Source organism: Lipophrys pholis, assembly GCF_963383615.2.
Source record: "Lipophrys pholis genome assembly, chromosome: 1".
In the NCBI taxonomy this organism is placed as follows: Eukaryota; Metazoa; Chordata; class Actinopteri; order Blenniiformes; family Blenniidae; genus Lipophrys; species Lipophrys pholis.
In genome coordinates this window covers 28,628,913-28,642,985 of record NC_137635.1, presented here as the reverse complement: position 1 = coordinate 28,642,985, position 14,073 = coordinate 28,628,913, and the positions used below count along the sequence as shown (strand labels likewise).

Genomic DNA, 14,073 nt, shown 5'->3' with positions numbered 1-14,073 from the left:
TTATTAAGTCATTATAAAGCAGGACAGAGAGAAAATAATACCCGTAATGGGAGCTACATTGGGCACTACTTAAGTCTCTGCTCCCATCCTGCCTGCATTTCTGCCTATTTGTCTGTCTGCCGGCCAATCTCTACGTGCACTGTGGTGTGTCACGCAACACCCAACCGGGACGTCCAACGTCCAGAAGTTGATTTCAAGTTGTTGTTTTTTTTGTTTATCTGTTCATGTTTGTGTTATCAATGACAAACTCACCCCAGAATTAGGATATGCTGTCCAGCCCAGTTCGGCTGTGGCCACCCGAGTGTCCATCACGGTCTCTGCAGCAAAGAAACAGAGGAGGGAGACAGTGGTTAGACTAAAGAGGCTGTTTGGAGTGTCGTTCAACAGAATTGCATTGCATTGAAACTCAAAGTGGTGACTTGACGGCGTGGTCGATGAGCAGAACGAGATGAATGCCCTCAGTGTTTCATCTCCCTGCTTCCTGGAAGGATCATCTGAGTCCTCGTCGTGTTGCCCAACACTCAGCTGTGCGCTCTGAGTTCTGTGTGTGAGCGTGAAACTACAGCAGGTACATCCTGCCTTTGTTTACGTGCACATGTGTATGCTGCGATTTGTGGAAAATCGAGCGGGTGTTTTTGTGTTTGTGTGCGTTCTTATGAGAAACTCTGGCAGGGCTTGTACATTGTTTACCCGAGGTGGCACGTCTACTCTGCTTTCCGTTCGTCGGGCCATTCCCTGAAAATATAGTAAGGTGGAGATACTTTGAGCCATTCCCAAGCCATGATATGCATTTAAGAGCTTTAGGCCCCGTTTACACGGCGTTTCATGTGACGCCTAATCCGTTTAAAAAAAGGAGTGAGTTTACACTACCGCAGCGGAAACACTGACAACGGTGTAGTAAGTATGCCGGGCCACAGGAGGGCGCTGTTGCTTGTTTTTGTAATGAAACTACACAGACGTGTGTGCAGAGAACAATAGGCTATAAACGTGAAGGAAATAGAGAGCACTCGACATGAGTATGGACTGATGACACATCGGATGCTATAAGGGCAGAGTCTCAACTATTAAACTACCAATATGGGCGCTAAAACTAGAATACAGACCTCAAGTCATACCACTACGGGGGTCTGCCATGTTTGTTTACTGGCGCATGAGCAGAAGGAACTGTTTACAACAGGAGGAGGGATGCATATGCGCAGTAACAGCACTCTGTTGCCTCCAGCAATCTCTGCAGGAGGGAATCACAGCCCTCAAAGAAATGTTCCACTTTGGGAGCCGGTATAAAAACTTCACGGATGCAGTGGATCTGAACACCAGTGTCATGTAAATGAACACCCCAAAAGTGAAGAAAGTTTTATTGATGCACTCGTATTCGTTGCCGTGTAAACGGGGCCTTAATGAGATTGAAAGAGTTGATGTATCCCCCTTGTGTTTCTCTGAACATTTGCACAAATCCCAACTATCTCTGCTTTAAGGTACACTGGCTGCAAACAAAAAGCAGACAATAAGATGTTATCACCTCACACAGGGAAGAAGATTTAGATTTATCTACCTTTCTATGGAGTTGTATTACACAAGGTGATATCTGGCTTCATATCTACAGACTATAGGAACTCACAGATTGGCCATTGTTTTGAGCTTGTTAACCGTCAGCAGCACAGCACAGACAAACAGGTCTGGCAGCTCACGCACAAACTTTGTCAGCCCCGTTCTGATGAATATCTGCCGTCTTGGCACAGTGAAATCCAGAAACCTGATCTCTGGCTCTATGAGGGAAGAGAGAAATATGGCAGTTATCACAGACTACCGGTCTCTCCTACCACCCCCCCCCCCCCCCATACAGATTTATAGAGTGATTGACTGAGTGACACGCTTCCCTTAGCAGCGTAATGATGGATTCATAATTTATCCTGTAACAGACATCTTATTCTCCGGATTGTGCCGTCCATCTTACGGAGTGAACCAAGGTGTATTTCACTTATTTAGTCCTCTGCCACAACACGCCCTGGATTGTGTCTGTTGTGCCCAAACAGATAAAACAGTGGGAGACAGACGTGATGTACAGATAAGAACGTTGTGTGGAATCCGCAGGGGGAAGTGCATCTGCTGCGTCTCCATGTTGGACTAATTCCACCTTCCCAGCAAACAGTTGGCTGGCACAGCCCACACGTGTTGCTGGTAAAGAAGAAACCTCACTCTGATTAAATGCAAAGGCACAACGCTGCCCTCTTTCAAGATTTGAAGAAGAGGTTGCAGCCCTGAGCAGCCAGACGACGCACACAGCCGCAGCTGTTGCTTGTTTCTCCAGCGAACTTGCAGAGAATTTGAAATGATTTGAAATGATGGAACACTCCAAGCCCGTCATCTGCAGCTCAAGTGGTCTTCGTTTAAAAAAAAAAAAAAGGAAGAAGGAGGAAAAAAGGCACATGGAGGTAAGGATGAGTGACACGCCACCGGCTGGAAGGAGCGAGGTCTTTCATTCTCAATCTCCACTTAGAGGGAGAAACTGTCCTCCGACATGAAACCAATTAGCCTCGGTAATTCGGCGTTGGCGCTATTGCATGCTAAGACACACGCACAGGAACACACGCGCAGCAGCCGACTCGGGAGCAATTTTGCGTGTACCTACAGCGACAGCCTTGTTCACACCCGGCTTCCATCACAGTATTTCAATTTCTCTAAGATCAGCCTGGTTTCCACAGCCAGCCAGCCAGCCGGCCGGCTCCAGCCTGCCCGCCTGCCTGTACGACTCGCTGTCAGCTGGGGAGATAGGAGCATGAAACAGCCCTCGGAGCCAGCCAGCATTGTGGGGCCTGCCAAGCCTTTCTCAGGGGAAATCACACAAGCTTTAGTCAAATCACACAGGCACTTGGTAGGCCATTTTCCATTTCCTTTTCAACCAAAAAGGGAGGGGGGAAAAGCAAGACAATGAGGGGGAGAAGACAAAAGCGGTCAAAGGCCAAAGGGTGGGGTGGACGAGCCGTGTCATGTGACCTACTGTCGACCATTAGCAGAATATCAAAGTAACAGATGAGTAAAGGGGTATGCTAAGTGGTGATTAGCCGTGGGGTGCGGCTCGCGCAGCCGTCATGTCCCGGCTCACACACCTGTCCACGGCCACTGGGGATTTCAAAATGTAAAAACTGTCCCTTGTGTACGCGTGTGTGTGTGTGTGTGCACTTTAAATGAGCTGTTATGAGGACCATCCATCCATTAAATCATAAGTGGATTAGAAGAGTTTCATTTTGAAATGAGCTAGCCACGTTAATTAGAAAAGCCGTCACTTTAGAATTACAAGAGGAGCTTTTAGTTTATTGCTGACATTAGAAGTTACCCCATGAGCTTAAAAAAAAACAAGTTTTTCTTTATTTATTTTTAATGTTGTTGTTGTTGTTTTTTTAAATTAAGAGGCAGCAAAGTGGCTGTTGGTCCGGGTCCTTTCTGGATAAAGATAAAAACTACTACACAAACACTTTGAGAGCAAACATTTCTCTCTTTGATGAATAATTCTCCAGATTCGTGCAGAAAATATTTTGCAAGCTAAAACAAAAATGCATTTGAAGGCGCTGAAAGACTCATTTAACTTCATCTTTTCTCACTGTCAGTGGGTTCCTGTAGCTTAATCTGGGCTTGCTCATTAGCTTACACCATAAAACCCTTGTAAAAACAATTAGTCTGCCCAACACTTCTCGTTACTCTTGCTCACTTTGAGACGTCACCAAGTCATTTGGAAGACGAGGACAGACAAGAGCTAGCTGTAGTCCTTTGTGTTTGGAGGGTTGCCCAGAGTGTTTTCTTCTGCATTCATATTCTGCCACGTCAGCTCCACCTGCAAGCGCCAATAAATTAAACGCAGCCAGGTTCACTAGCAGTTCATTCTACGGGAAAATTATTAACACCGAGAGCTTAATGTTGACTATGTAACCACGGGTCATAAATCTATTGGAAAACAATAGCTTGTAGGTGTCAGGGTCGTCGGCCCTAAATGAATTCAAAAAGCTGCAGGGCTGGAGGATGTATTGTGACTACATCGCAGAATATTAGTTACTCTAAATCATACAATGGATGTGAGTTGGTTCACTGTAGAAAGCTTTGTCAACCTGACACACTGCAAGCGAGCTCGTCGAAACCCAGCAGTCCCAAACCGAGCCAAAACCAGGAGTCAGTCGAGGAACCTACACTATTCAACCCCAGCGAACGCAGCCCTTTCTTGTTAGCAGCAAGTGATGGATCGATACCAAATGGTGGGCTGTTTCCACAGATAGAGAGAGGGGATGGAGAGAGGGAGGGTGAGGAATGAAAGAGTGAGAGGGACTGCATTAAACATTGATGGGGCCTCGCGTTATGGATCGATAAGGCAGCTCTCTTCGCACAATTACACGTCAGCAAGCAGTTGCATGATACATCACATAGACATGCATGATTACATATTACCAGCACGGCACCCGAGAACATGTATAGCGAGGGAGTTCAGGGAAGAAAGAAAAGCAGGAATGAATCGCCCCATCTCTCCACCCTCTTTTGCCTTTTACATATGACTTCAATTCTACACTTTGTAAGTCGGAATGGCAACACGTCTCTGTAATTCCCTCCTTTGTGGCTACGTCTCTATGATTGTGTGGCGTCTGGTCGATAGAACATGTGCTGAAGCGCCTCTCTGAAGCTTTCTGGCTCCTCAGTCGATACGGCAGACAATCCTCCACGGATTTCCATTCCGCTCCCCATCTTTCCCATTCATCTCTCCTTTAGCCCCCTCCCACATACGCACACTTTGTGTTCTCCTGTTCAAGGATGCGGGTACACTTTGTAATTCAATGAGACAATCATGTCCAGATGCTGGCTACCAGGCTGTGAGGACCTGCTCAGTGTGATTGTAGCAACAGACAGATGGAAGATCCGAGGTCCTCAGATGACATTATTTAAGGGGGTTTATCTTTTCTCTGGGACCGAATCAGGATGAAGATAGAAATGTTGAAAAGAGAGAGAGAGAGAGAGAGAGAGAGAGAGAGAGAGAGAGAGAGAGAGAGAGAGAGAGAGAGAGAGAGATGAAAAACCAAGAGGACGAATCAGCGGGATTGAAATGAGCACTTAACAATGATGAAGCCCCACGGTGGCCTGCTGAGCCTGGAATCTTAATATGGGACTGAAAACAAAGTGACAAACAAACAAGAGCGAAAGACGCTTGCATCTCCCAAACTAATCAGCTGCCCACTCGGGGGATTTATGAATATAAAAGGAACATTTCTGACAGAGTGAAGTATTTTTCCGAACAAATTGTGTAGAAGTTTTTCACACGGACAGATGCCAGTCACCCACAGCATCCTGGGAAATCTCACAGTGAGACTCTATAATGGATTGGAAGAAGGAGCGGCTCAGGTCCAGCCTGGTTGGGACCATTTAGCTGATTTGAAAAACTGTGGCTGTACTTGTTGGCGGCGCACTGCTTCAAGCAAGAAAGACTTTAAAAGAAAAAAAAAGAAAATATCTGATTGAGTCACCATGTTGAACAGAAAAGACAATCCTTGTGAACACAGATGCGAGACTTTTCTAATCTGAGCCACACTAAAGCTGTGTCAGTCACACTGAAGGGCTTCAGCTTTAAATAGAAGATGCAGAACGGTCCACAGAAATACATCAAAAGAAATATGTTGCGTCTACGTCTCCCTGAAGACAGAAATGACAATGTGCCTGATTTGGAAAATGAACAGAAAATAATCTGCCATCCTCTGAGACATTAGCAGGGAGTGATGGGATACACAAGTCCTGCATCACTGAGCCACAGACAGGATTAAATGAACAGGCTCACAAATTACACAAATGTTTTAAGTGTGCTCAGCTCGCAGTCGGCTCAATGAAAATGAGGTTTTCAACTTGAAAGAAGAGACAAAACAAAAAGCCAAGAGGAGTCAGAGTGAGATGAGCGGCAGATGTTTGGAAGAATGTCTCACCAGACCGGAGAATGAATATACATGCAGGACCTGCAGAACCTGATGAGATTATCCTATCATCTCAGCAAGGTGACACTCTCTTGGCCTCCCACATCTGGGCTGCCACGTCGCATAAAATTTAAGATTCAACCTTGCGGCACTTGGTGAGCAGCCACATTCTCTTTCCCCGCTATTACCGCTTTGTAATAGACTCGTTGTGGAAGAGAAGCAGAAAAACACGGCGGCCCTCCTGAGGCCGGGTTGGCAAACAGAGACAGGTACACAGTCCGTGTTCACCCGCAGGATAGAGCGACAACACAACAGCAAAGACTCATGCATCTCATCACTTCTAAGTGGTCAGTCAGTCTTTCAGCTAATACACAAACAGCACATTTATACACGAGCTCCCTTTTCAACTTCACACCTTTTTCTGCGGCTCTTGTTCTTTCTCTCCCTCCTCTTCCTCCCTCGGTCAGGGGAGAGAGGTTAGGCACATCATTTGCATTCATTAACATTACATTAGCAGACAGAGTGATCTTTAGAAACCAGGCTGCCGGAGAGTGTCATCTTTAATTCATCATAACCCACCCACCCACCCTTCCACTTTACCTCCACCTTAATCCCCCTCTTTCCTTTCCATGCATCCATCCTTTTCCCGTTTCTCTCTTTCCTCAATCCCAGTGCATCATTTCTTCTCCTACTCTGCCCTGAGCGTCTTCTTCACTTCCCATTCACCACTGTCTTTCATCTTCTTCACTCTTCCCCATCTCTTTTTTTTTTGCTTTTCACAGCTATTCCTACCATTTATCCTTCTTTTCCTCGGCTGGCTGGTAATGACAGGCTGCAGGAGGTTTGATTTCTCTTCCTGCATGAGCTCTTTCAAGGAGAAGTGATACACCCAAATACTCATCAGCCATCCGACTCGATCAGAAACATCAGGATGAGCATCGGTCTTGAGGAAGAGTTAGGTGAGGGCCTGAGGACTCTGAACTCAGCGATCCAGGATTTATTTTGCTTTGTATCAGAGAAAGATCAGGGCTTGCTATTAATGATGTAAGATATGAAGCGTTGTCTGTCTTTCATAGGTGTATTCCTATTGTGAAAAAATCAGTGCATCAATGCCAGTCTTTTTATCTGAATTTTTTATCTGCTAAATTATGGTTACCAAATTTCTTATAACTGGACCTCCTCTTTTCTCATTTCCAAAAACATTACAGTGAAGCCAAATATTGATGACAAAGTTCCAGCATTGTCTTTAAACCGACCTGACAGGCATTTCTCTGATATTCATGAGCATGTTTCGCAAAAGTTTTGCGTTTAGAGAACAGCACTTGGAAAATGTTGTTTACGCGGATATGGCAGATATGTCGGTCCACTAGTGAGTGGGTGCTGCTTTACTGTAATAAAAACATCTTGTAAGCACACAGAAAACAGTAAGCCGTAAATATTGAAGCTCCTTGAAACTGTCTATCTACATTGTTTTGGTCCACTTCGTATCTGTTTGTAAGAAAGACAATGTCTCTACACCCAGATGATGGTGTAGTAAATTACACATTAATGGAGAAAAACTGCTAAATTCAACTGCTCACACTGCATCCATTGTTATGAATGAATCCTTTTCGCACATGGGCATCACTGGTAAAGACGGCTACGGGGTGCATGCCCAGTACAGCAGTGTTTCTGAAAAGTTCTGTTTTTCCTGTTTCCACGGAGACAGAGTCAGAGCATTGGGAGCCGTTTTGAAGAAATTCCATTTTCAGTGGCTCTGAGCACTGTTGTCTTGTAAACGAACACTCAAAACAAAACAAAACAAAAAAGATTTCATTTGAAAACATCATGTAAACAGGGCCTCAGGTGGCTGTTTACATTAAAATTTTATTTTCAATTTGTAACTATCTCTGACAGAGAGGGGAAAGTTTTTGAGGGGTCTCATCATGATCAAAGTTGCTCATTCCTGGTATAAGCTGTCTTCCTGGAACATAAAGAAAACAAACTTTTAAGAACATCTCAAGAGGAAGATGATGTTAAGATTTTGGCTCCATCTCACAGTTTTGTCCAGTAAGTGAAGGAACGATTCACAGCTCAGTGTAAAGAGGATAGTTTGAGGATCAACATCTCTAAGACCGATTCTATGGTTCCTCAAAAGACGAGGATGACCTCTAGTATAAAGTAGAAAACCTATCCCAGGCGGACGACTTTAAGCAGTCTGATTTATGAGTGATTGGAGGAGGAACTGTGCGATTGGCTGCAGGCAGCGATGTGGTCGCTGTACTGGACTGTTGTGGTGAAGGAGAAGCTGAGCAGGAATCTGTTCACTAGTCAATCCACATCCTCATTCTGATGGTAATTGTCTTTTGGGCGTTTGAGTGGACGTTTGAAGAGCTCAAGGTGAAACTGCTTCTCCAGAATGGAAAGAGCCAATGAGATGCCTTTATGCCTCTGATTTACACTCCTTCTGGTCCTCCTCAGAGAGAAACGCTGTGCTCTGGCAGCTGGGACGACTCCCTAAGGTCAGGCCAGAAACCACTGGAGAGATTATATTACTCTGCTGACCTGGAAGTGGACACAGGTCCACCGCTGAGGCTTCGATTGAAAGGCTGGCCATATGGCCACCACAACAACGTTCAGTCCAATCGGGTTGGAAGACGGATGGTTGGACGACTCGTTTGCAACAAATGATGTTAATATTTTGGCATAAGTACAAAAAACCCTGAATAATTCCTTACTCTCTTGCAAAAAATAAAGTGAATCAAAATACTGAATAGAAGTGAAAAACCAAAACAGACGATGGGACAAGCTGTGAATGATGCGTCCAACATTTCACAGTAATTCCAGAATCAGTTTTGGGTCTAACTGGAATAAACTATCATTTCTATAAAAAAGCTCAATATGGAGACGTGCAGTACTCAGCAGTGAGGAGAGAAGGATATGCTATTTCGAATTTTTTGATGTACACAAGCTGAACCGCGACCAACTTTCAGGGAGAAGTTAGAAATTAGTCTTGCTGTGATTGTGATGACCAATTACAAATGTTGTGTAGCCACTGTGATCTAATCAAAAGGCCATATTTGTATCATTGTCGATGATGATGATAATGCTTGTGCAATGGAGAGAAAAAAATAACTTCTTTGAACAAATACAGAAATGCAAATTATCACATTTTCTTTATCATTATTTCAGGAACTCTTCTGAGCAAAATCAATCTTCAAAAAATCCTTTTGACCATTGGGGAGGAAACAAGTTTTCGAGGCAAACATACGAACTCATCGGGCAGGGAAACGTAAACCATTTGAATGTAGCAGTAATGAGTGCAGGATCTATGAGGGTTCGCTGTAGCAGCAGACCAGAAGCAGTGACCAAGCAATAATCCAGATGGAAGCAGCACTAGCCTCCCACAATCATCACAATACTCATTACGGCTGATATTACTTCGACCAGCCTGTCTGCTTTTAAGAAACCTGGCAATTTGCTGCAGTAAAATGAGGTAATTACAACTCTTATCGGGCTCCTCACCTCACAAAACAGCATTTAGAGACTACTCCCCGATGGTTCGCTGGCTGTGGAACAAGGCTTTGGCTGGCTTCCCAATCACTCAGCCACACCCACTTGCTGTCATTTATATTATTTGCAACTTCTGCTTCTACCCACTCTCCTGTGCTTCCAACGAAACCATTAAACGGGGGAATGTGAGCCCTTTAATGACGCCGCTGGAAGAATTCCTCAATCGATGCCCAAAATGAAAAGTATGGAAAGGCTGACACAAACAATGAAGGACTGAGGAATATCACTTTACAGCATAACAACTGTGCCAGGAAATGCCTCCAAAATGGAGACCAGGAAAATCCTGCTCTGACTACCAAACGCTGTGTTTATGTTGGAGGGCCAGCATGGAGAAAATGGCAGTGTAATCTAACCTTTTCCCAAAAGGAGAAGGGTTTACAATGAAAGTCAATCCGCCACAGCTTTGACATTTCTAAACTTCACATATAAAAGTTAGAAGTTAGCCCTGAGTTACTGTCCTATCATCACTTCTACTGCCTGGAGACAGAACGAATGGACTGATGGAGAATTACCATGTCTGGGAAACTGGTACTGTGTGAGGTGGATGTTTTACTATTTAAGGCTAATGGGCTATCCACAAAGGGTAACAGTATGTTTTCTTCTTTGACAGTGGTGAGTGAAGAAGATCACGTCTTAAGGGATTCTCGGGGAGGAAAAAGAGACCGAATGCTCCTCTGGTGGGATTTATATCCCCCGTGTGGTGATTTAATCTAACTCACCAGCAGACCTGATCGCAACATCAAATAAATATCTGTGCAAAGCAGAGGTGTCACCTTCTCCTAATGTGTATAAACTAGTGTTGTCACGATATCAACATTTTGGTATTGATAACGATACCACCATGTAGTTTGATACTTTTCGATACTTTTTGATACTTTTCCAAATAAAAAAAGAACACAAACAATGTCATTAGATACAGCCTGTCTTAAGTAGGACCAATGTCTTTAAATGGTTTGTTACTATGCAGTAATCTTTATAACATTAAATGGCTAAAATCAAATATTTTCCTATTATATTCTTTTATAATATTTATTATATTTATAATACTAATATTTATAATATCTTAAATGTTTTTCCAGAGCTATTTTTTATTTGGAATATAAGTTATTACCTGTCGTCTTTTGAACTCCTTATGCAGGACTGGGTGTTTGTCCTTCGGGTGTTTAGCCAAGTTAGCAGTGTTTCCACCCTTGGCCAGTTTGCACGGTGGTGCTTCGGTGTTGATGGTGACACCGTGCTCATTTGGTTTGAAGCCACAGCACTTCCATATAGCATTTGCCGCACCTGTTTCTTCTACAAGATACGGCCTTGTGGATGTATCAGCAGCCATTCTCTCTCTCTCTCTCTCTCTCTCTCTCTCTCTCTCTCTCTCTCTCTCCAGACTCTTGCTCTTTGCTGCTCCGATGGTGATGCACTATTTCTTTTTACGGAGTTTCCGCGGATTGTTTGAGTCTGTTACGCATGCTCACTCTCACATGGACTCAAACACCATGTAATTTATGCATGCTCTCCGGTATTCTTTTCAAAGTACAAGCTTGGTTGGGAAAAGATTGTTTTGAAAATACGTTGTTTTGACTTTTATTTTGATCTCGGGTCGGAGCGTGGGAGCGCTCGCGTACCCCGTGTCGGACAAACTGGAGCGCAAAAAAAAGAAAAAAGAAAAGAAAAGAAACCGGAGGGCTGTTTTCTGCACTTTTGATTGTTCAAAACATCCAAAACAAGTCAGAAAGTGGAGCAGCTCGCCGACGCTTCCCCCACAGGGGGCTTTTCCACCAGAAAGAACCAGGTTCTAGTTCAGAGCCAGGGCCAGCCTTAGCACCAGTTCTTTGTCTTTCCAAAGCCCCGGCCAAACAGGGGCTAAACTGGTGCTCCGCTGGCCCCACTTCGTTGCTGGGCCAGAGAGGAGCCAGAGCGGGGCCCGACGCGTCATCAGCTGGGGGCGGAGTTATCGCTGGAGTTATCGCTACCTAAAAGGCGGAAGAGTAGTTGTACCGGCTTTCTGAAAACTACAGCGGACATGGAGCCCCAGAGTGGTTATAGAGAAATTTTTTTTAAATAACACGTGGGAACGATATAACAAGTCGCTCCCTGAAGTTAATAATGCGAGGGAACGGGATTATTTAATCCGCGTTCGCAGAGCCGCGGCTCCCGAGAGTGCGGCAGAGCTCCTCTGCTGTCAGTCAGCTACGTCGGATATAATTTAGAAGCAGTTTTCCATTGTCATTTTTTTCAGGCTTTTTATGGGAACATTATTACAACTAACATCACGTCCAGGTCTTGTTTCACGTTCTGACTGCAGGCTGAGGCGCTGCAGCCGCTGAGCAAGGCAGTGTGCGGCTGCAGGGGGCGCTCCGAGATACTCCAATTTGATTTTCTAACCCACAGAACGTCTTTATAATGAATACTTTGGGTTCATCAGCAACTAAAAAACAAACTACATACTACTGTAAATGAAAGTTGGATTTTATAGGCATAAAATGAGCCTTTTAATGGCTTCATGTGAAAGAGAGCTTTAATCAGTGTGTTTACGGAGGTTGCCATTGGAAACAGTTTTTAGAGCTGCGTTCTATCATTCGACACCTCCTTTCTTCTCCAGCCCCCTATACTGATGTAGAACCATATGATTCAGACACACCCAGAAATAAAGTGAAAGGAGAAGAAATTCACAATGTAATGCCCAAATCTTGAAAAATAAGTCCCAAACTCATACACACGTTATTTTTTTGCGGGACGCAATGTTTTCTCGCTCTTTAGTCTGCATCTGAGGTTCAATTCAGACTAGATGGAGCGACCCGGACTAAACCAATGAATACAGTCCGTCTCCTTGTACCTGTATGAGCGCTGTCAGCGTGAAATTGGTGAAATCATTGACGTATCACGTTTTGGAGTGACGCAATGAGGTGGCTCTCACTTGGCTCCGTTAACGGTGGAAAAAGAACCGGTTCTTTGGTGGTGCTCATTTAAGAACTGGCTCTGACACCGGCCCTGAACTAACTCCTGGTTCTTTTTGGTGGAAAAGCCCTGACAGAGAGACCGACTACTCTCCTCGGTGCAAATTACAACACAGTGACGCTCCATGGCGACGTAAATTTTTTAAATAAAAGATACTGGTACCAGCCGGGTCCAGTATAGTATCATTTTAAAGGCATCAGTACCGCGATACCAATACAGTACCGGTATACTGAACAACCCTAATACAAATTGATTCAACTCTCAGCTCACAGCCACACCGCACACTGTTTACCTCACAACAGAATGAATCTGTATTTTCAAAATCACAAAAAATGTTACCGGATGGAAGAAGAATCAAATGTTGAAGAGTGTTAGTTCATGGTTCATCATGTCTGGATCCCATCATGGATCAAGTTTCCAACCATCAGATCTGTAATATTGGTGTAACAGTTTGTTTTGTCTACATTTCATTAGGATACCTTCATTTCTCACCAAATAATAATAAATAATAATCCATTTTATTTCTAATCACTTTTCATTTAAAACTCTGAAAGTGCCACAGGCACGTTAAAAAATGAAGCAACACAAACACCAAAAATTACAAATGTAAAGAGGCATCAAAGAGACTTAAAAGCCTCCCAGTGTATTTAAACCCTCTCCCTCTGTTGTCACGGTCTGTTTGTCTCGTTTCGTCCCTGATCCTTCAGCGATATCCTCAGACTCTACCAGTTTGATGGTTTTATGGACTGTTTTGTTTAAAGGTTAATGCTCTGGTGGACACTTCTTGCTTTTTTGAACCAAGAATAAACAGTTTTTAACAGAACTTTCTTATGAGTCTGCTTTTGGGTCCACCCTCGACTCGTGACACCGGCGACCAAAGCTCTGCCTTTCATCCATCAAATACATCCTTTTCAGGCAAAAGTACTAAATGAATGATCCTGTAAAGCTCTTTTTATATTTCCTTATTAAATACTCCCTGATTGACGTTTCTTTTTAAATGTGCTCTACGTGACCATATTTCTCAATATGTTCAAAGTTCTAAAATATATATTTGACTTTCTGTATTATGTCCCTTGTGCTGTAAAAGAAACGCGAGTGGCAGAAGTACAATTGTATGTTGTCTGAAAGTAAGCACTTTGTTATGCTCTCACAAAATAAAGAAAAACCTCCTTTTAGATTTAATCACAAATTCAGCTCAAGTCTCCACTGAAGTCTTTTACTACAATAAAGTCAGTGAAGACTATCATTTGTAATGTCCTGCTTGTAATAGAATGTGGTGAAATCCCGTCATTAGGGTAAAAATAGGAATCATTCAAAGGCATGTTAAAGGAGTATAGTGTACTTGTTTACCTGTTACCATGTTTCAATGACTCAGCTTCTTACCAGCATGAGGAATGAGGCTGAAGGGAGTGCCACACACTTGAACTAAGATAGCCATCCTGTAATATGCTGGACCGGTATGGAGGGCAGAAAGACGCAGAGACAGAGAGATAAAGAGAATAAGACGGTGGATAGCAGGACCCAAGTGAGATGGAGGGAGGAGGGTGGGGTTCATATTAAGACAGATAGTGAATCAGATATGGAGGAGTAATCGCAGGGACACTGTGATGGAAAGTGCACAGTGTGGTGGTAC

General features: G+C 43.8%; 1 protein-coding gene across 1 annotated transcript in view; it reads right to left on the bottom strand.

Moving 5' to 3' along the window:
- Positions 1-14,073, bottom strand: part of LOC308114709 (ephrin type-B receptor 1-B) — a 195,261-nt gene that overhangs the window by 137,917 nt on the left and 43,271 nt on the right. Inside the window, exon 2 of the mRNA XM_080471806.1 lies at positions 253-317. Coding sequence (XP_080327932.1) covers positions 253-317 — 65 coding nt within the window. The remainder of the gene's footprint in view (positions 1-252; positions 318-14,073) is intronic.